General features: G+C 40.2%; 1 protein-coding gene across 1 annotated transcript; it reads left to right on the top strand.

Annotated features, from left to right (window-relative positions):
- Positions 1-97: 97 nt before the first annotated feature.
- On the top strand, positions 98-18370 carry gch1 (GTP cyclohydrolase 1). The gene is made up of 6 exons (XM_004573293.5): positions 98-563; positions 6216-6325; positions 10571-10626; positions 12869-12900; positions 13597-13681; positions 14628-18370. The coding sequence occupies exons 1-6, from the start codon at positions 203-205 to the stop codon at positions 14752-14754; spliced, it is 771 nt and encodes a 256-aa protein (XP_004573350.2). The 5' UTR covers positions 98-202; the 3' UTR covers positions 14755-18370.
- The last annotated feature ends 5358 nt before the right edge of the window (positions 18371-23728 follow it).

Genomic DNA, 23728 nt, shown 5'->3' with positions numbered 1-23728 from the left:
AGTCAAAGCAGATAGCGGTCAAAGGGGGGTCTGGCCCCGCCCCTTCAGATCTGGCTAGCCAATAGGAGCTCGCTCTGGATTATCCTGCTGTTATAAAGGATGCTGAGGCTGCAACCGTGTCGCCCACTTGAACTCAAACTAAAGTACCCGTCAGAAACTGATGCAACAAGTGCTCAACTAAGAAGGCAAGAGAACCGCAGCGATGGACCGCTCCAAGCAGAACAAGTACAGCTCAAACGAGAAGAAGGACAACGGGGACGGCGGTTCCGTGCTCAACGGCCACTTTGACGGGATGGTGAAGCGGGCAGCCGGCGGTCCTCAGGCACCGGCAGCAGAATGCGCTTCGCACCGGTCGACCTCCGCTGTGATGGAGAGCTGGAAGGAGGAGCGCACCAGGAGCCTGGAGGACAACGAGATGAGCTTGCCGTCCCTGGCCGCTGCCTACACCACCATCCTGCGGGGTCTCGGGGAGAACCCGCAGCGGCAGGGACTCCTCAAAACCCCCTGGAGGGCTGCCACGGCCATGCAGTTCTTCACTAAAGGCTACCAGGAGAAAATTATCGGTGAGTTGTGTTTTTGTTTTTTGTTTTTTAAATCCACAAAGCCGCTCAGAGGTGCCGGGGATTTGCGCCGCGGTCAACAGGTGTGACAGGAGAAAGAACACGTCCCAAAACTCAGTGCGCAAAGAGCCGAGAGTGCACATGTGCTCCGTCAGGACCATCACAGGGAAATATAGCACAGTTAGTGATACTTGACTGTTTTAGTGGGGTGTACTTTGTTCCTATTGGTTTTGAAAAAAAAAAAAGTCAGGTGATCGAGGTCATCGGCTTCTTTATAAAGTATTTTAACAGGTGCCAATCTGAGTGGGGGGAATTTAAAAATGAGACGAGACCTCTGACAAATACATAATTAAGTAATTACCATCATTTATAAACGGCTTTTATAAAATTCAAGAGTTTCCCCTCTCAGCCGGTTTTCGTCATATTTTTGTGAATGCATAACGCTAATAATGTAAAGCTTTGGACAGTAGTAGTGGGACAGGATACGTGATTTTTTTTAAAGGAAAAGCAGATTTAAGTTTGAAAGGCAGATAACAGTGTTATCATGAATTATCATTCATGCGAAAGCAGCATTTGATCTTTTATGTTTTAGTTTTAAGCTTTACACAGCAAATCATCGTTTATTGCTTTTCAGATAGAAGTGTGGTAAAATATATTCAAGTAATTTAAGCATAAAATAAAGCACATAAGCACAATGCATCTACCTCACAAGCTGATTATATAATAGAAGCTGGCTCACAGCCATGTAATGTTTAACTGATTAACGCTGGGAGACCACCTCCCCCCTCAAAAAACAAAAAACAAAAAAACCAATAAAAATAAATAAAAGCCCCCCACACACACACACACACACACACACAACTGAAACACAAATTCAGTGGAAAGATGGATTTAATTTTGTGTTTCCTGCCAAATGAAAAAAACAAAACAATAATTATGTCTAAAATACAAATATAAGAATCTTATAATGTTTTCATTACTTCACCTGTGCTGTTTCTGCTTGTTTGAAGCTAATAAAACATTTGATAAAAGCACCATATCCTGCTTCCTGAGGATTTATCCATTAGTGTGCAAGGACTCTCGTCAAACTTTAGGTTTAATACCAATGACTACTAAATTGCCAGATTAATTTCTAGATACATCCCTAAAAGTAAATAATCATCACTTGCAGCCCTTTATATCAGGTAATGTGATGAGACAGTTCTTTTTAAAACTTTTTAGGTGAAAGTCGTCGTGGAAAAGACCCACTCTCCGAGGCTTTGCTAGATTTATGTCATGTTTGGTCCAGCTGAGCCGGCTGGCTGGCCTGCTGCTGTGAGGAGGTTTACTGCAGCACGTTGGAGAAGGGCTGTGCAGTGTCAGTTCCACATGGGCTTTTTTCTCCATCCTTCAGCATGTTGGAGTGGCTAGATTTGGGGATCTGCCCCCTCCAGAACTGCATCTGGAGGTAGTTTGGGTGTTGGGGTTGTGTGTGTGTGTGTGTGTGTGTGTGTGTGTGTGTGTGTGTGTGTGTGTGTGTGTGTGTGTGTGTGTGTGTTATGCAGCTTTAAAAAGAAGGAATGCAATGGAGAAACATGTGTGGGCACCAGTTGAGACAGTTAATTCATGTTTGTTTTTTTTGTTTTTTTAAATTTAATGTTAACCTGACTGAACTCATAGCATGGTTACATCTACCTGAAGCTCTTCTCAGCTCTTCTCAGTTGATGGTATGGACAATGATGGCTTTGCATGCGTTGTTGTTTAGGCGGTGGCGTTGCACCATCTGCCTGCTGATTGGTTGTTGCAGGAGCCTCCCCGTTGACTTACTGAAAATCAGAGAAGACAAAAAACACATGTATTGGAGGTCGCAGCTGGATGTTTGTGGAGAGTTATAGCATTTTGAGAGAAGTATCGCACTGTTTGCTCAGTGCGTTTATGTGTTTGTGTGTGCGGGTCATGGGTTCAGCTTTCATCACAACCTGAGCCTAAAATCCTCTTGCTGTCGAGCACATGACGAACACAACCTTAGTAAAGAAAAGTTATGCAGGGATTAAACAGGACTTCTGATCTGTAATGTTTCCCTGGCTGTTATTTAAAGGAAGATGTTTTTCTGTTTAGTGCAAATGTCATGCTTTTAATTCATAAGTAGATGGAGTTTGCACCTAATGTTTTCATTAACCATCAGCCTATTAACGCTCAAATTGGTTTCTACAGAATTGTTAAAACAAAAACAAAAAACCAAAGCATATTTTCTTTTTTGTTTTGTTTTTTGTTTGTTTTTTAATTTATTGTCAGAGAAATAAGTTAGACTCACCAAATGGTTGCATGTTCTTCATGAAAAATGTCTTACAAAACATGAACAAGTGAAAGGAGGCCTTTTAAAATCTAAACCTTAATTTTAAGCATTGTCATCGCCGGTCTGTTACATCTTCCACCACATTTTCAGGCATGCAGTGATAGAAGGATGTGGGCTTAAACCACACAGTGACTGAGTCTGGCAGCTCTGTTGTGTTGAAGGTGCTTTTTGATGACATGGATTGGACTCATTGTAACAAAAAAAGAAAAAAGAAAAGAAAAGGGTCACTGCAAATCAGTCAAACAAAGTTTGAGTAATTCCCTTTATCTTGGTTATGCCTCCATCTGTAGAGTGGTTTACAAGATCATAACTCAGAAGAACACCCAGCTGATTAATAAATAAAGAAAACAACAGTTTTTTTTATTTGGCAATTTATTAAACAGTTAATGTACAAATTGTTTCTGCTCCAATCTGAATTTATGTATCTGTGTTTAAACCATCTTAATTTTATCATTTTATCTTGAGACAGGACAATCCTCCCTGGATGAGAAAATATTAATTAATGTGAATAATGAATTGTTATGAATGAATGACACTGCCGATCACCTGCTATTACCATCCTTACAGTGAGGCATGGTGGTGGCAGCATCATCCTATTGGAATGCTGGGTGGATGTCCTTTATCTACCTTGTATCCAAACCTACAGCCAATATTAGAATGACCACTTAATGTGACATCAAGCTGTGGGCCATAACATCTTGTGTAAAACTCCTTGTTCTTCTCGTCACTGAAGACAGTTACGTATGAGCCAGGCTGTATGATAGGGCCACTTAGCAAGCTTAAAAAAATTTAGGAATAATCAGAAAGCTTCCTGCATGTGCTGCATGGTGACTGAGAATCTGAGTCATCATCTAAACCTTCTGACTGTTCAGCACAAACTCCTATTTATCTATAACCTGGAGCAGTGAGTTTGTGTCCCCATTATTTGCTTATGTCTTTTGTCATTCACGGCACCATTTCCTGCTTCGCTCAAAACGTGATAACATGTGGCCTCTTCATTCTGCGTGCGTCTTTGTGGTATTCATTCACACACAGGAGGCAGCCCTATTGTAAGCACAGATGATGAGTAACACTGTCATTACCTGATAAATGCCTGGTCTCTCTCTGGCAGCCACAGGGTGTCCAAGCCAACCTTTGTTGGCTTTGCTTAGTTAATGTTGATTATCATTATTTTCCTTCAGGGTGCACACTTGATTATGTCTGAAAGAAATGAAACTTTCCTTTGAACTAGAGGTTCAGAAGCTGTAATGACTGAAATGACCTTAAAGGATGACTGTGCTTCACTACAACAGCTCGATCTGAGGACATTGCTGCAACAAACTGGATCAGGCAGGTTTTAACCCCTTAGCACTGTGTAGCATTCACACTTTTTCTTACAGTCCTAATTCATTCACACAGTCTTGGTATTTGTAGATCCAGTAAACCTTAAAAATGACTGACTTTAGCTTGTAGAAATTTCCTGGAAATAGTCGCAGTTTTAAGTTTTCTTGGATCTTACAATAATCTAGTCATGCATGATCTGACAGGGTCTCTGAAAACAGCAACTCTGAATACTTTGAATGGTGCCAAATTTAGGGAAAAATTAGTATTTTCCATATTAAATTTATTCAAAAGTGCACTTTTTGTCTGACGGTAATAAAAGGTTGAATAAACTGTTGGTTGCTTCGTGTAGCACTTTATTGACTTTGCTGTGTTCCCACACTATTTTAACTTTGCTCTTGATTGCAAAACTTTCAAACACGATTACCGCTTTGTTACCGTGTCAACCTGAAGGCAGCACTCATTCAGGATCTCGTTTGTAGGTCAATACGTCTTGCCTTAGAGACACCACATAGACTTTAGATAGATGGAATTCTTAAAGCCTCCATCCACAGGGTTAAAATATATATCCAGCTTTGCTGATCCCAGTAGAAGTACCTAAAAAGCCAGCAGTACTGCTCATCCCCAGATTAAACCAAAAACCAGTGTTTAAAAGACTGCAAAGCTTTGAAAGCCCTGCTCCTGTGGATGTCTTCTGTCTGTTCTAAAGCTAGAATCATATAGTTCCAGATGGTCACTATAAATTGGGGGGCATGTGGATGTAGATGGCTTCATCATCACCCTGTAATGAAATATGAGGTGCACCGAAATTTGCCTGAGGTTTGAAAATTGTTTAAGACCAAAATACACTTCTTAGGTTTCCTATCCGCCCAGATGATGTTTCTAAAAGTCTTGTTTTGTATGAGCAACAGTCCAAAGCTCCACTCCTGAGTTTTGTGTTATAAAACAGAATAAAATAAATAAAACAGAGCAAAACAGAGACTCTTCGTATATAAGAGGCTAAAAATGTCTGTTTTTATTTTTACTTGAAGAAGGATTTCAGTGATTTTTTTAAAATATTGGCAGTTTCATGGAACAGCAGCCTGTACAGGCCGTATCCTGCCATTCGCTCATTGGCAGTTGAGAAAGGCCCTTCAACCCTGAACTGGAAAAATAACAACAAAAATACTGGCAGTTATTGAACTAACCATTGCAACTCTAGTCTATTGGAAAAATGATTACAAGAATGAATGGTTCAGACATTAAAGTGTGAGCTATAATAATGTTGGTGATCAGGTCAACATTTGAACACTGTGGTTTGCTCTAATTTGTTGTTAGCTTGCTAAAATACAAAAAAAGGTGGTGACAGGAAAAATATGTATCGGTCTTGTCAACCCCACAGGCCTCTCCCTTTATGTGCACAGTGATAAAATAAGCAGCAGAAGCCGAAGCAACAAGTCAGTGTGTTCTGTTGTTTTGGTGACCTCACCCCTCCGTGTTCCGTCCTCTCCCTCTTGCAGATAGCAAGTCAGGAAATTAAAAACTGCTGCGATGAGAGCGAGAAGCGTCTGCGCCGTCACGTTCAAAAGATAAAACAGTTTATTGAACCCCGGCAACCAAAAAATGCAATAAGGCAACCACACGAAGGAGGATGCAGAGCTATAATTAGACAGTGGTGTTTGCCAGAGAGAAACACTGAAGTCCATCGTAAAGGGCGTGGCAGCTGAATGGTCAAGGCGAACCCGGCATCCTCCAGCATGGCTGGTTCACTTCAGTCTGTCTGCCCTCAAGAAGAAAAAATCCTGCATTGTTTTTGTTTTTTTTATTTTAGTTTTTTAAAATTTAAGCCAAACAACAACAAAAAACCTCTTTTTGCCTGAATTTGACTGTTACCTGAATTTTTTGCAGCATTTCTTGTTTGGTTGATTGATTATTTACTTTTTGCGATCATGCTGATCTATTCTGCCGTTCCTTATTTAGACTTTTCCTTTATGTTTAATCTCTCCCATTTTTTTCCTCAGACGTACTGAATGACGCCATCTTCGATGAAGACCACGATGAGATGGTGATAGTGAAAGACATCGACATGTTCTCCATGTGTGAACATCACCTGGTGCCCATCTTTGGCAGGGTAAAAGAAACCACACACACACAGAGCGATTCTGAAAGCACAAACTTGATGGTGTATGAGGATATTCCATGCATTTCAGGAATTTGGGGCCCGCAGAACAAGCTCAGTAGTCCTTCTAATGAACCTGTTACCAGTGCGCACCATCTCGTATTAGTAAAGCACGTGACTTCATGCGAATGATGCGAGTGAATGATTACATAAACAGGCCACGAGACACGGCAGGGTTGCTGTGGGCCTCCTTAGCTGAATGCTTAACCTGGTAACTTTCCTATAGCAGAATATGCTACATTTCTGTTTATCGCTGCTGTTCATTATAAGCTTCATTACTGGAATCATCATTTTTATACCCATCAAACGGTTCAGTGACCTCTTCATTTCCTAAGGGCGGGAGGAATTAGCATTAGCATTAGCACCTTTTCTTTAAAAATGACATCATTAAATGTCATAATTTGTTTAATGACCTGATTTTAAATTATGAAATTCAACATAAAAACGTATTTTCTCTAAACAGAATGACACGCTCCTCCAACTAGATACAAATGTAATTACATCCATGGGAACAGGACAATGACTAAAGATGCAGGTGACCGCTGGGGCAGAAAGGGAGCTGCAGTCCATGTGATGTGGCTGACATCTCATTGCATCTTTGGACTGCAAAAAGAGACACATAAACAAACACTCTGCTTTACTCACAAGGCACTTCGCTATATATATATTTTCCCATAATTTAGTGCACAAAAAATTGCCACAAACATCAAGCCGTGCAACCAGATGTGTATCTTCAAAAACCATTTCTCTCTGACGTTTGTCTGGACATCAGAGAACACTAGAAGCAATCAGATTAGCTGAGATCTGTTTTCAGCCTCCTCTCTGCCCCTTTGATATCATTACTCTCCACCAACCGGCAGACTGGCCTCGTCCCTCTTTCTGCTTTTCTTCCTCTGCTTCCCTTCTCCCTCCGTCTTCACCTGCAGGTGCATGTCATTTAAAACAATGGAGGCTGGCAGCTGATCTTTTTCCACCGGGTGTAAATGGGTTCTGATGACAGCAGTGAATCACACAAACGCCTCCTCTCGCAGTGTGTCCACTCATGTGCATCAATCCCCCCCACCCCTCTTGTCATCATCAGCAGCACTTCCTCTTATCCAGCCCCTCTCTCCGGCTGTCTGTTTGCGGTGTCTCGGTCCTCCTCTTCTGCTGGGCAGGTAGTCGCCAGCTGTTCAGTGAATAAGCTGTTTAAAAACATTTGACTGATTTGCAGTCAGCAGAGATGCTATCATGTCAACTCTTCAGAAAACGTTTGAAGAGAAAACACACTGGAACAAACATGTGTCCTTTGTTCTTGTATTCAGGCATAATTGCTTCTTCCCTGCGATGTGTTTCCTGTGGAAAACAAGCAATCGGGTACTGAGCTTTGGGAAAACCAAAGAACTATGAATTGTGGACAAACAAAGCAGTTTGGTTTGATCAGGACATTTGGCACTCCAAATATTGTATTTAATAACTTGCGTTATGATCTGCAGCCTTCTTTTACAAAGGTAACGTATTCAGTAGTGTCCTAAAAATATGAATGATTACAAAAATTACTTTTATCAGTCAATTCAAGGACTAAATACCTGATTTTATTTTGATACTTCTATATTAAAATGCCATCAGCATACAGTACTGTGCAAAACGCTTGAGCCACCCAGAATTTCTTTGATTTTTTTGTTTAAATCTAAAAAAAAAATGCCAAAAATAACAAGCCTGTTTTTGCACTAACAAAGGGATTCTCAAAGTGCTGCTAGTCTAGCTGCAGCAGGTGAACAGTATTTAAAAGTCATGCCTTAAGAAACAGGAACAAACCCTGCAGTGACCTGACCCTTCAGTTCATCCATCTATTGTTTACTTAAGCCTTATCAAAAAAGGTCTTATTAAAAGGGCATGTGTCAAGTAGCCACTCTCGAGGGAGGGAAAGAGGGAGAAAAGGCTGATGTATTCCATATCATACAGTTAGTGGGCCGATAATGTGATGAATCCACATTTGAAAATTGAATTTCAAATCATTGCAGGTTGTGCAGCAGCACAACCTGCATCTACAGCCATCTTTTCAGTACTCGAAAGGATCTTATTGCAACAGTTTCATTTTTAAGCAACAGCTTATCATCGTCAATAATCCTAAACACACTGCCGATGCAGTAAAAGCACACCTGGATGGAAAAATACACAATGGAACAATATCTGGCTCTGCAGAGTTTGGACCTCAACATTATTTAACCAGTGTGGGATCATCCTGACTGGGAACAGAGCAAAATGTCACCAACATTTAAATTCACGTATCTTTAGAGAAAAATCATTCATCGTGAGAGTGAATGAAATTGTACACAGACAGACGCATGCGCCCAGTTTACCACTTTCTTTTTGTTTTACACCTGTGCATTCAGGTGATTTAGCATTACCTCAGTGCTATAAATAAGATGGACAAAATAAGAAATCACTTCAACACCTACCCGCTAAATTTTCCTCGTATCATAAAATGATTTAATCGGAGCCTGATGCTGAGAACAGCTGCCAGCAGGTTAAGTGAGAAACCTCCAAATAGTAAATATGCCAAAATATTTAGAACTATGAACAAAATATGGCTATTAAAAGAAAAAGAGTTGGAGTGTTATTGTGTTACACTTAAGCTGTTGTAAACCTCAGGAGGTTTTTTTTGTTTGCCTTGCCCCCTCCTCACTCACAGCGTGAGGCAGTAAATCTGACTAACGGGGACAGATAAGTGAAAAAAGCAGCCGCCATGCTCGGCCCGTTTGATGTCGGTCTATCAGGCCGCTGCAGCAGAGAACTAAAAAAAGTAACATCTGAAGGGAAAAGAGATCTCCACACGCATGTTGCCACTGCCCTTTCTCTCGTCTTGTCAAAAAATTGCGTCTGACATTTGAGTGGAGCGTACCAGTGTGTGTGTTGGTGTGTATATGTGTGTGTATGAGAATTGGAGCCTGCAGCCATCGAGCAGTGATTTTCCAGCTGATGACTCTGTCTCTCGCTTCTCTCGTCTTGTCCGCCTGCCTCTTCGGTTTTCATTGCCTTCCTTTTCCTTCCTGTTGTTCGTATCAACCTGACGTTCACTTCGTACCTAATGTGCGAAACTTGGCATTGGCAATTAGTGTACACCTGTGGCTTTATTCTGTTTTCTCTTTAAACTGTTACTCCTGATGGCAAAGCTTTTAACTAACTCCAGTTTGCTGGGCGGGGTGGATGCATTTCTTGAGCTGTCAGTGAAGAAAGATGTAATATGTCTGACCAGAGATCCAGTAGGGTTGGAAGGAGTGTGTACAGCAGGGCCATGTCCTTGGATTAAAACACTGGTTTGTGCCAAAGATGTGCTTATCCATCGATCAGAGTTGGAGCTTCAAACTCCAGTGTGATGAGAAAACAAAGAAAGATGAAAAAGAGAAGCCCGTGTTGAGGTTGAGGCTAAGAACAAATTAAAATACAACTTCACCTACTTCCAAGCTGCATGGAGAAGAAGATGAATCTGAGAAAGGTTGACGCTTCAGGAACACTTGTAGCAAAAAGAACAGCTTTATTACATGATTGGGGCAACCAGCGGCCTGTGAGGCCCATCCGGGTCAAGATAAAGGTTTCTGCTAAGAATAACGTGGCCACACTTGTTTTAGTTGTGCAACTGAATCTTTATTTATTGGAGTATCAGAAAGAATTGTGTCATGAAAGCACGGCTAATAAGAAAACGGGGAGGGTCAGTATCCTGTACAGTCAGTTCAATTTTACTTATTCAACATCAAATCACAACAATAGTCACCTCAAGATGTTTTATATTGTAAGGTCACTACAGTTATACAGAAAAAACTCCAACAAGCACACAACTTTGTATGAGCAAGCATTTGGCAACAGCGGGGAGGAAAAACTCCCTTTTAACAGGAAGAAACCAGGGAGGGGCAGACATCTGCTGTGAGCCCAGCAGCTACTTGGTGATGAGTTTCGAGAAACTCTGATTATGTTACGAGAAGCTGAAGATTAGATTTGAACGTAGTCAAATTAGTATGTGAAACGATCAGAACTGAGGCTAATGAGGTCGAGAGCTTTAGCTATACTGGCTGACACGTTCAGCAACAGCTGTCCCGCCGTGCAGCGTTGAGCTGAGCTGGGATCAGTAACACCTCAGTTCATAATTATACCATTAGTGAGTTGTATCATAAGCCAGAATGAGAGCAGGGTTAACCTTGAGCTTGTCACTTTCTGCAGGTTCACATTGGATACCTCCCAAACAAGAGAGTTCTGGGCCTCAGCAAGCTAGCCAGGTAAGTACATTTACTCTATTGTCATAACTGTCACATTATCTGTGCGTGTGTGTGTGTGTGTGTGTTTAAGCTGATTATTAAAACTTGTGTGTGTACTACCCACTGACCCCAATACCCTCAGGCTTACAGGCTAACACCCCTTACTAACGCAGTACTGGAGAGTCACTGCGACGGCAGCAGCTACACCGTTCACTTAGAGCATCTCTAAGTGAAATCCCTACAAGTGGAATCCGTAAACTACACTTTCAGATTAAGTTTTAAGATTATCTCAAGAGAATATAGTTATTTTTCTGTTATGGAGAACATCACAATGTTGTTTTTTTTCCTAACAAAATAATTAAAATAATAAAAAATATACTGACATAAGAGTGACAGCTCTTGATATTCATGATTGCGGTCATAAGGTTTCTTTATAAAGTTTGGCTTTGTTTTCAGGCAGATCGCCAGTGAAGCTTCACATCATTATACACGAGTTTTTAAGACAGATGCCAGTACCGATATTTAGTAATTATGACTTGTTTTTTCTGTTTCTGCTGTCTCCTCTGTACTTTTTAAATTTTCATTTATCTACTTTTACAAATGCCAATACCAGTATATCAGCAAATGGCTAATATATTATCAGCCTGCTGATATAGTTCAAATTTGGTTAACAAACATTTAGACCTGCAAAGAATAACCTTTAAAATACTGCCTTGCGCTTTGTTCCATCCAATGTTATTTTATTATAATTTTGTTATTCCTTTATTACAGCGGTCCCCAACCCCCGGGCCTCGGACCGGTACCGGTCCGTGAGTCGTTTGGTACCGGGCCGCGAGAGTTGAGGCTCAGGTGTGAAATGTATAGTTTTCAGGGGTTTTATTGGTTTTCAGCGTTATTTTGTTATCGTTTTTATCGTTTACTCGGTTTTCCTGGGTCTTTTCACGTGTGTTATGAATAAATGTTCTTTTTTTCGGTACCGGTACTAGTTTTATTTTGTTGTATTTATCCGCGACACCTTAAAGGCCGGTCCGTGAAAATATTGTCGGGCATAAACCGGTCCGTGGCGCAAAAAAGGTTGGGGACCGCTGCTTTATTACACATGTCAGAGAGTCATCAAATTTGCTTCACAGTCATGATCAAATGATTAAAAATGATTATAAAGTGTATTTATACAGATACAGACCCTTTTGCACCTTTAAAACAAAGCACATTGTGTCCATTATCACATTATCTTTAGGGGAAAAGAAAAACAGCCAGGCAATCGTTCTCTCAGTGGATAGTGAGCCCAAACCAACTAAAGCCTCGAGAACACTCGGGAAGACTTGTTCGCATCACATTTGATGTCAGGATAAGAAAGCCATGACGCTTGCACTTTCTAAATGACTCCTGGACCTACAACAACCACCAAAAAAGTTCACATCATTTAAGGAATAAAATAATGATCTCTTGGTGCTGTCAACCATCAAAGTCTTATCTGCATCACTGAATGTAAGCAGGCTGTTTGCTTAAAATTTCCAGTTGCATTGAAGCCTCCAATAAGATTTTAGCTACACCACCATCTCCCTTAAAAAAAAGTGGGTTATCTCCTGCATGCTGCCTGCCTGTTTGTTCTTGTGACATTTCCCTGAAGGTGATTTGGGTCGAGTTTGTCCAAAGTGGTTTTGCTCACCGAGAAGAGCAACAGGTTGAAGGGGAAGACCGGGTGGATTCTGCACATCTACAAGAGCTGCGTCTGCTTCTAAAATTACTGAATGGAGCTGGTTTATTGTGTATGTCCATTCAAATGACAGGAGGGGGCGTATACTAAGATTAAAAAGTCTTGATAACTGATCATTTTTCTAGCCCCAGTCAGTTCAGGTTTAAAAAAATACAAATGTATGTTATTATACGCTCATTGTAGATAGTAGTTGGCACTAGTTTATTAAAAGGACCAAGGATTACATGCTTTAAATAATAGTATTATTGAGGATTTTTTAATACTGTAGACAACACATTAGTTGAAAAAATGCTCGGTTGCCAGGATGTGGCGATTCCTTTCTAGCTTGTCTATTCAGTGAAGTTATTCTGAGTGAAAAGTAACCAAAACAGAGTCCTTCTTTCACTTAGATTTTCATAAAAAACACATTTTTTGTGTCTTCCTTCCTATATTCATGAGTCAGCCCTAAATGTTTATTTATTTTTACCGTTTTAATCTTTGCTGCTAAAACTCACTGCTCTCATATTTCCCCTGAGGCTGTGTTAATGCTTTCCCTCTCCTCCTCAGGATTGTTGAGATCTACAGCCGTCGACTACAAGGTAATAAATAAACTCCTCCTGTCAACGTGCAGTTTTTGTGTGCTTGTACTTTGATTTTTACTAGCTTTATTTCACTTTTATTTTACATCTCACAGGGAAATATTCTGTTGGTTTACTGCATTTGATCTGACAGGAAGGGCTGGATGTAAAAATGTGTGTGACCATCCATCTTTTCCCAAATATAAAGTCAAGCCCTACAGGGTCAAGTACAGAAAGCACAGTAAAGCAGGTTATGGTTTTGGGTGAGCCTTCAATGTTTGAGTTTGAGGGTTTTTTGAATGATTTTCCATTAAAAACAACAAAAATTGAGTTGTTTTTTTTTCTTCGAGTAACCACTTCAGCACCGCTATGCGAGATATTGATTTGACCCAAAATGGTAAAAATATCAAACATTTTGCATGAAAACAAAGACCAACTCATAAATACTCAAGTTTATGTGTTGTCCCTTTTGAGAGCCCTGACACTTTGATTAAATTAAAAAAAAACTACCTGACGGTGTGTAATGTAATTAAAGCTTTATTAGCTCCATCTGTGGCGATGTTTACACAACGATGTAGCCACATTAAAGCTCACGAACACAGTAAATGATCATTTGTTAGCAGAGGTCCTGTGAGGACTGAATACTTCTACCAGCACTGCCCTTGATCCCTGACTGTTTGCTCTGGCCATACGTCTGTTTGTACTCTCTGTCCACAGTTCAGGAGAGGTTGACCAAACAAATCGCTGTAGCTATTACAGAGGCACTGCAGCCCACTGGGGTCGGAGTTGTCATCGAGGCAACGTACGTACATGAACCAACAAGTGAAATGACCTTTTACTTTTAAAATGTATTATCTTGTGTTCCTTTCCCTTGCTTTCTCCATTCGTCTTCTTTTCTCTGCCCAACTGTAAAGGTTTGTTGTCACTGCACGAACTTTCAGGGGGAATAAATGTAATGTGAGAAATCTGCATTTCCAGAAGGAACCAGGATCTGTATTAAAACATGGCTTATTACCACTTAAGAGTTCTTAAATGATAATGTTGTCATGGTATAGGCATTAAAGTATTTTGAAACCCTTTATGAATTGTCACATGGACAGGAAGTTAGAATTAGGGTTGGAAAAGGTCAGGAACTTTAAACAAACACTTGGGTGGCAATTGCATGAACCATCTGTCTGTTACAGTGTAGCAGGATGACCTTCAACAAACAACAGGACAAGCACTGCCAAGGAAAAACAGTGCAAGAGACTTTGAAAGCCACTAAGGAGTCAGTGTTGTTAGCTAGTTCCACACTACGATTATTACAATGTGGCAAATCTCACAAAGATCCCCCTACAGTGCAAAGTTAACAGTTATATATGAGATAACCAGAATACGACCGGCTGATAATCAAAATGTGTTGCAGACGAGTTGCACTCTTCGGTACAGACTGGCTCAGATTGATTCCAACATGATGGAAATTATTTGCAAAACTTTCTCATTCTGTCTGAGAGGGACCTCAAGTCAGACCACAACTGTTTAGAGATTATTTCGGTGTCCTCCCACCAGGTGACCTGAGAAATCAAAAATTGCTTGCTGAATGTGAAATTCTTCACCTTCAATGATATTGTCGCAAATTCTTGGACAAATTTCCAGGTTCTAACCGTTTAAAAACATTTCAGTTGCTCAGCGAATAAATGACTTGGTCTTTGCACTTGTCTCTTCTTTTGGATCAAATCTTTTTATCTTTCCTGTCTTCCTCCTTGCAGTCACATGTGTATGGTGATGCGAGGCGTTCAGAAGATGAACAGTAAAACCGTCACCAGCACCATGCTGGGGAACTTTAGAGAGGATCCAAAAACCCGCGACGAGTTTCTGAGGCTCATCAAAAGTTGAGGGGGATGAAGCTTCTCGCCTTCCTCCTGTTGCCTGGGGTTACCTCCAACCTACATGAACCAGCTGCCGTGCTACCTGCGTGTGTGTGTGAGTGTGTTTGTACAAGTGTGTGCGTGTGTTTGTTTCCATCTCATCAAAGGCAGAGGCGGGTGTTTTCTGTGTTATTGTGCTCATCGGATAAAGTGAACTGTTACCTCTGTGATTTTAGTGCGAGGCCACTGGTTTACACGTTGTTTGCTTTTAGACGACAGGACAGACTTTGAGCTCTTTTGTGTTGTGTGTGTGTGCTCGTCTTTCAAATATCAGTCACAGGCCTCGAGGAAAAATGGAAGGACAGTTTATGGAGAGAATTCCCTCCCTGTAAAAGTAACCGGTCCTTTTAACTCCTCCGGATACTCACTGACACAAGTAAATAACACAAAGACAAAAGCAAACTAACAGCATAAATATTTCCACCAGTATTTCCTTAATTATCTGTAATTTTGACACTAAGCGGTTCAGATTTTGTTGACTGAAAGCCATAAAAAACAAAACAAAAATACTTTTAGGTTTGAAAAACTAAGGAATCAGAATCCAAAGAATGTCCTCACTAAAAGCGGTGCCTATGTTAAGTCAGTAGATTCAGAGAGAACATCAAGCAACACTTGGCAGCTAACCCTGACCAAAGTGCATTAGAAAAACATCAAATATTTCCATTACAGTCTAACAGCCCAGAGGAGTCCGTGTCACTACAAGCCCTTTTTAAATTAACGGCTTCATCTGTCTATTAATGTGGTAGCACTTGGTCAAACGTGCAAACTCAGATACTTATAGTCAATGTTCCCTCTAAATTTTCATGTCTCTGAGCGAACACACAATCTCCCTGAGCAGTCCCTTGAACCACTGTGAGCAACATTAGACGTGTGCACTGTGGTCACGCCAGCATCGAATCCATCCAAAATAATCAAATTACAGCATTTACATTTATGTTAGACTACTTTTAATTAAGTGCTTTAGCCCACTTACAATGAAAATTTCAAATCTTGTTCATGACCTGTGTAGTATGTCAACACTATTGGAAGTAAAAATAACTTGAACTCCAATTTTGAAAACACAACTTTCTTTTGTTTTCTGACTTGTATTATGAGTCTGTGGTCTGGGAGAGAGTCTGTAACTCTCTGTCTGCAAAATGCAGTATATAATGACAAATGTTGGGCAATTAATTATATAGTTACTTCTTCAAAAAAGTAACTTTTGTAAACAAAGTTTTTTGCAGCTGTTTACCTAAAAATGCAGCCAAAGCGTTTTTTTAAATAAACATTTCAAACTTTCTACAGAACAATCAGCTGTTCTGCATCAAATTTGATGCCACACAAATTATGTGTGCCACTCCAAAAAATAATTTCTGTCCACTATGAGATAAAGGAGAACATCACAAGCCTGATACCTGCAGGCCTGACAACAGGAGATGTATCACTCCTGTAACACCTGTAACATTCAGCAGTCGCCTCATTGTTCTGACACACACAACCTATTGACTACACTACACACTAAGTACACAAGATTTGCGCTAAACGTTGCAAATCTCTCACATCTCAAAACACCGCTGTCTGTCCTGCTCACATCTCCAATGGTTGTACACGTTGTCATTGATGTGGTGGGAAGCCATGTTAGCCACGCCGCTTTGCTAGCTAAAACACCGGTGTCGGCACATAAGGACGCTGTCATAGCCTGCCGACGACGTTGATTAGCTGCGTATATACGAGTGTGAATCGCATTATTGGCTGGACTATGGGATAAGGTGGCATCGTTATAATCCTATACGGGAGCTGCCAGTCACTTATTGACTAATACTGCAAAATAGAATTGTTAACGTATTTATTTTAATTTCAATTCAGGTTAGATTTTTTTTTGTGCACAATGCAGATTTTCTGTGCGCAGAGACGCGCGCAGCTTAGATGGAACATTGCTTGTAGCACTGTAGTCTGGACATTTTACTTCTCACTGCTGTTGTGACCTCAAATATACTAGTTTTCGCTATTGTCTGTCTACTTTTTCCTCAGTAAGTAGATAAACCTGATTTTGTGGCCATTCCTCTCAACAGATTGGTGCTAAAGGTAGAATTATCTCATTAACTCGTCATTTGTTTGATCCAGTAATGGTTCAACACGGGTTTCAGAGCTGTGTGCCTGAGACGACCATATTTAGGATTTCCCCTCCTTGTGACATCATACAGAGTCAATGGTAGAAAAAAGGGCCTGAAGCCAATCATTTAGAGCAGCCTATATCCTGAGCTTGTACATACAGTGAAAATGGCCGTGTTTAATGTAAGTGTCCACCATTCGAACAATATATATGACATAAAATAAGGCCAAGTGTAACAGGTTCAGTGCAAAGCTTTGAAGGCCATTGGTCAAAACATCCAAAAAACCAACAACCTCTCAGCATATTATAATTCAAGTGGTCTGAACCTTCTCTGGGCTCTCTTTTCAGGCTTCATAAAGTCTTTATAAACTAAACCTGCTGACGTCTGTGAAGGTTCTCAGTCATCCAGGTCATCGTAGTCAAAGGAGCTTGCAAAGAAAAGCATCTGGACTTCTTTAAGTTGCTTGAAAGCAAACCTGCTGACTAATTTTTTAATATAATGTTTTTACATATATTAACGTATCTCCAGGTGTTAGACTGACCAACCATTTTAACAGTATCACTCTGAACTCTGGGGCCTTTCCAACTACATTTATTTGAACCCCCCCCCAAAAAAAGTATAAATAGAAAACGTAATTACAAACAGCTATAGCCCTGGATAAGATTTTTTGTGTCATTGGTTCATGCGTTTGAGCTTTAAACATGCTGTTTGTCACTTTAACACTGTGTCACTCTTTAAGAACCTCATTTCTAAAATTTGCTGTCACAACTTTTTAGCCCTTCAGTCTGTTTTTTTTTTTTAAATTAATTTACAACTCAAATTTAAATTAGAGTCTTTACCATGACGTATGTATTATTATTATTATTGACATTATTGTTGTTGTTGTATTAACATAATTTTAATATCAAATTGCGTGGAATCATCAATGGAAACATTCAGACTGCATCTTTACATTACACCAGTGTTCTGAGTTTTATTTGATTTTTTTCGTTGTCATTTGTTTTATGGTCCTTTGCAAGGGCCTGCCTTCATGTGCCAACTCGCTTCTCACAACAAAACCAATCTTTATCAACCAAACTGGAATTTGTCATTTCCATGAGAGGCAAATGAAGTGTGTGTGTGTGTGTGTGTGTGAGTTAGTGCATTTGTTTGTGCATACAGTTTGCATGCCAGCAGATGAACAGTATGGTGACAGGTGTGTGTGCTGTTCATGCTTTTACATTTCAATGCATCACAATTGTCCCCAGACAGATTTTGGGAGGTTTTAACTTGTGACGTGCAACATGATGACTGGATATGTGTGTGTGTGTGTGTGTGTGTGTGTGTGTTGGAGTGAAGATGGGCGCTAACAAACAGCTCTGATGTTGTTTTTCTGGCCTTGTCGAGAAGGAAAGCCTGTTCATTGGCCCCTTCGACATCATTGTCGCATCATGTACTGTGTTCACGTTGAAGACTTTTTAATCAAAGAAAATAAACCTCTGTGTGACAGCAGCGCCCATGTCTTTATTCACAGCACACACATAAGTTTACATGTAAGTTTATTTCCTTTAAAGCTTTCCGTAAATTCATGCAACATTAGCAGACAAGGAAAATTTTTGACTTTGGAAGTTTCGTGTTCATGCACCACTTGCTTTTTAAGTAGCTATGAACAATATTTTACTATGTAAAGTACAAAAGCTACAAAAAGTTTAATATTCAATTTCACAAAAACATTCGCTTCATGACGCTACAATAGTACAGGGAACCAACCCCCTATGAGTGAGTACTTGGTGACAGTGGGAAGGAAAAACTCCATTTTAACAGGAAGAAATCTCCAGTAGAAACAAGCTCAGGGAGGGGCAGCCATCTGCCGTGACTGATTGGTGGTGAGGAGAGGGCGAAGGACTAAAGCAGCTAATAAAATCAATTTATCCTAAGTACAGTTTTGTTTGGTGTGTTGTGATTACGTATATTAATTAGCTCCCTTTCTGTGTGTCTCCCTGAGTGCTTGCATACTGTAAAAATGTAATTTTAATGGTGGTATATAAGTATATTTTAATATTGATGTTCTGTGGATATAAAATGGATGTTTTTTATACTGTGCTTTTATAAGGAGTTACAGAGGCATAAATGCTATAGATTTTTCGTCCTTTGGCAGGTGGTTGCTAGTAACCACCAATCACTATAATATGTAATCTAAATAAAAGCTTAACATGTACCTGTGTGCCAAGTTTGGCTGCACCTGTCTTGTTTGTGTAGGAGGGCAGATAGAGATTTTGTGTATTAGTAGGATTAGTAGGGTATGTATCACAGGCTTTTAAGATTGCTGTAATTAAACCAGTCCTTAAAAAGCCCTCAGTCTATTCAGCTGTCTCAGCTAAATAGAGACTGATTACCAATCTTACCTTTAGTTCAAGAATTGTTTAAAAAGTCATTGTAAATCAAGAAAAAGATCGTATCCATCTGATAGATTCAAAAGTCAGTCATAAAGTTCTGTGCTATGACACAGACAGAGCTTCATGACTGTACTGGTGACATAAGACCTTATTCTATACGAGCTTACTTCGCCAATATCGTTAGAAAGCACTGCATACGTTTTCATTACTTTGTAGATGATACCCATTTATGTTTATCTATGACGCCAGATGGCACAAATCAAATAGCCAAACTACAGGCATGTACATAATAAATTATTTGATGAACTGTAATTTTCTGCCCTGAAATTCAGACAAAACTGCCCTTCACTGTAATTATTATCAAAACATCAGAAACATGGTGTGTATCCAGTTATTACCTCAGACTATGGATATGTTGTTTTAAGTGCACGTGAAACAAATATGTCAGACTTCCCTAGAATTTTGATTAGTAACAAAATGTTAAAATACACGAGTAAATAAATGTACAATTACAAGAAAACACTTAAAACAGTGTAGGCATGTGTGAGGAAGTTTGATATTGTTTCCATCCATCCATCATCTTCCGCTTATCCGGAACCGGGTTGCGGGAGCAGCAGCCTAAGCGGAGAAGCCCAGACCTCCCTCTCCCCAGCCAACTCCTCCAGCTTGTCTGGGGCAACACCAAGGTGTTCCCAGGCCAGCCCCAGCATTTCCTGGGTCTGCCTGGGGCCTCCTCCCGGTGGGAAGGACATGCCTGGAACACCTCGCCCAGGAAGAATCCTTTGTCAGATGCCTGAACCACCTCAACTGCCTCCTTTCAATGTGGAGGAGCAGCAGCTCTACTCTGAGCCCCTCCCAGATGGCTGAACTTCTCACCCTATCTCTAAGGGAGATAGTATTGGGTGATATTGTTTCCATATTTTATAAATTCACATTTGATACCTATGGTCTTTTGTCTACATTAACTTTGCCACACACAGAAACAGATACTTTCAACTAGTCAAATTTCAGAAACCATATTTGTCCAAGGAACCGCTGGAGCAACATTTCTTCAAATGTGTCTTGTCCTGGATATTGCAGCTGCATAGTCCTGTGCAGTAAGACCAAAGATTCAGACTAGCATCCACATTTCATTAGCTGCTGTCACATTTCTCTGTCCTTTAACACTACACGAGGTTTGGTATTATAGGGTAAAGTATTACTGACTGAAAAAAAGAGAAAAGAAACTGTTGATTAGAACTATTGTTTAACTGAAGACAACAACTGTGGTGGTTGTGGGCATACTCAGTCTTGCTCATGACATACTGTGTAGGTGTGGCTTTTAGTAGGCTTGGCCAAAACAAAAAGTGATACTTGGATACTAATTAATTACTGGATTAAATAGTCATTTGTAACAATATCAATACCAACTTCAATGTCTTTGTTTTTCTTGGTGGAAACCAAAAACAGACAGAAAAGAGAATGAACTCGGTTCATTGTGTGGACACAAATATGACTCTGAATGTACAGTGATGCTTCCTAATAACTGCACCATGTGTAAATAACCGACTGTTTGCTAAAAGGTTCAGTGTAGGTAAATGCTGCATGAACTGCAGGTCATTCCAGTGGAGTTACTGCAGTGTTCGGTGAAGAGTTTAACTTACAGACATGGACGCACAATGTCAATGTCAAGCAAACAAACTGCTTTTGTTGTGGCTCTTTGCTTCTTCTAACCTCAGAGGTACATGTCTGGTTCCTCAGCTGCAGATGTGACTGTTTAGTGCTGACCAGGAGATGACCTACGGAGCTGCACTTCCTCTAAAGCTCCAAAAGTGAGTAGATCCCCACATAATCCTGAGTGAAAATCTAATTGGGGTACGGATAACCAACTAGCATAAATTGTTCTTCAGATTCCAGGTCAGATCCATACTCTGCACTTCATATCTATTTTCAAAAAGATAAAACCGCTCACCTCAGTGTTGATATGGGAACCTCACGAGCTCAGTGATGTCATGGTGGCTATGACTATCTTTTATATACAGTCTAAAGGTCGATTAACCTTAGGGGAGCTGTAGATCCAGCTTACAGTTTGTTGTACGTTCAGGTTGAGCAACTCTTGTTCTGTAATTTGACCATTTGTTACTGTAAAAAAAGTGAAGCACTGCTACATGACAGCAAGCTTGTGTTAGACACACTAACTAAATGATTATAAGTATATTATAGATTTGCCTTTGGACAATTAGAAGCTAGTTTATTTATTCCATTAAAAAATTAAATCTTGCCATCTGATCCATTACAGAGTTATGTTGGAAATGATAAAAAGAGCAGTGAGAAGTTCATATAACCCTGGTCTGAAAGGGAAAGAAGAAAATGCTGAACTAAAGTGGAAACAGACAAAATGGGGCCCAGAGCTCATTTTAGCCCTGAGGTCACTTACTGGGTTAATCTGGCCCTGGGCCCAGAGAGAGCAGCGGGAAGGTGGAGCTGGTCGGGGTCTGGGTGTCTGACAGAGCATGACTCAGCAGCTCTACTCTCAGTTTGGACACTGACTCTGCTTCGTGATGTAGAACTAAAGGCTTCAGATTGAATTCCCTTTAAAAAGTTTCTGACAGTATTCAAAGGCTTAATCCTAAACATCTCCTTGATGGTGATGGCTCCTGCAGGCTGCACACCTACAGATCAACAGCAGGACTGCTGTGACAGTAATCTGTGCTGCAGGAAAAGTAAGAGGAGCAAGTGTTGGTTGTAATGTTGATACAGGCCTACATTTAACTGAGTATAGTACCGAGATGACATATTGAATGTTGAAACTGAGAATATAAAAAGTATAAGTGCCCATTTCATTTCTTTATTTATTTTTCAAATAACATTTTAGAATTAATGCTGTTAAACTGCTGCCGGGACACACTGCTGTTATTGTTATCATGAAAAAATAGTCAGCTGTTTATTGACACAACCTGGGTCATCATCATATTTCCTTCAATACTTTTAAAGCAAGTATCTTAAAGTAAAATTGAAAGTAAATCTAACACTGCACCACCACAACTCTTTTCCATTACTGTGTGCTGGATGCAAAATATCCCAACTTGGGCTCCCCCTGGTGGTTGTTTCGAGATGATAACCAAGTTCTCGTGACCTACTGTGTGAAAGTTGTGTTCACAAATGAGAAAAGTTCAGGTGACATTTACTTGAATCTAGGCAGCATTTTATGTTCTCCAGAGAGGTTTGTAAATGTCTGAGCCTGAGAGATAATGTGCAGAAATATGCAGACAAACTCAAGTTGGTAAACAGTACGTCGGATTTTTAACTGAGGGGATCTTAATGCTGAATAAACTAATGGAACACACAATGTTTTTATGGTCATTGAGTACAGATTCAAACATATACATATACACATACAGCATAAACGCAAACTTTTAACTTAACGTCTGTGAAGGTTCTCAGTCATCCAGGTCATCATAGTCTAAGGAGCTTGGAAAGAAAAGCGTCTGGACTTCTTTAAGTTGCTTGAAGACGTTTCACCTCTCATCCAAGAAGCTTCTTCTTCTTTCCAAGCTCCGTAGTCAGCTTTGGTTACTGGTACAGTAGAGAGGCAATTTATATATAGAAATTATAAACATGACTTAACATATCAGATTTTTAAAGAAAGCTGAGATTTGCTTCAAAATTAACTTCAAATAAATCAAATGAACATATCAACATGTTTATTGTTCACTGCATTTAAAAACGATAATCACAAACAGGAAATTGAATCACTGAAGAAAGTGTCGTTTACATGTAGCTACTGGTTTGATTCACACAAACGTTCATTTACAGAAATCTGATCAGATTAAATTAAGATTAGACAAACTTTCATTTTATAATAAAGCACAGGGCTGTGTCAGGGGATGCCTGACATGCTTTAAGTTCAGCCTGTTTGGGAATATCTTGTGATGCACTGAGCGTTCTTCTCCACCATGCCATTAGGTGTTGTCTTCTCTCTCCCATCTCCCTTTTGTGCCGTCTTCCTCCCCTCACCCCCAACCAGTCAGGCCAGATGGCTGCCCATGTTACTTTGTGGACAGAAATAGCTAAGTTACTAAAATAACTTCATTAATCAGTTTTAATTTTTGTGGTTGAGTGATTTGAATTGCTTAATGCTTTTTGTGTGCGTGAGAGTGTGTGTACGCACCATGCTTCAGGAGACTAGCAGGTCTCTGAGTTTTCACTGATGTTTTACCCATTTGTAAAGAGGAGTTATCTGATGGAGTTGACCGCAGGTCTAAATTCAGTAGAGCTTCAAACCAGCTCCTAGTGCTCATAGTTGGACGGGACAGCATTGAGCTGTGCGACCCCAGACACTTGGCGTGGTTATGACCATGTTTTTATTTACAAAATGTGTGTTTCTCAGTGTCTCACTCCCTCATTCTGACAGCTTTCCAGCCGTCTCCACCTGTCCCCTCTTCCTCCAGGTCCCAGCATCACTGACACAGAGCATAATTACTGAATTGCTTCC

Source organism: Maylandia zebra, linkage group LG1, assembly GCF_041146795.1.
Source record: "Maylandia zebra isolate NMK-2024a linkage group LG1, Mzebra_GT3a, whole genome shotgun sequence".
NCBI classification, from domain to species: Eukaryota; Metazoa; Chordata; class Actinopteri; order Cichliformes; family Cichlidae; genus Maylandia; species Maylandia zebra.
The sequence above is the reverse complement of the archived record's forward strand: the minus strand, read 5'-3'. Positions and strand labels throughout refer to the sequence as shown.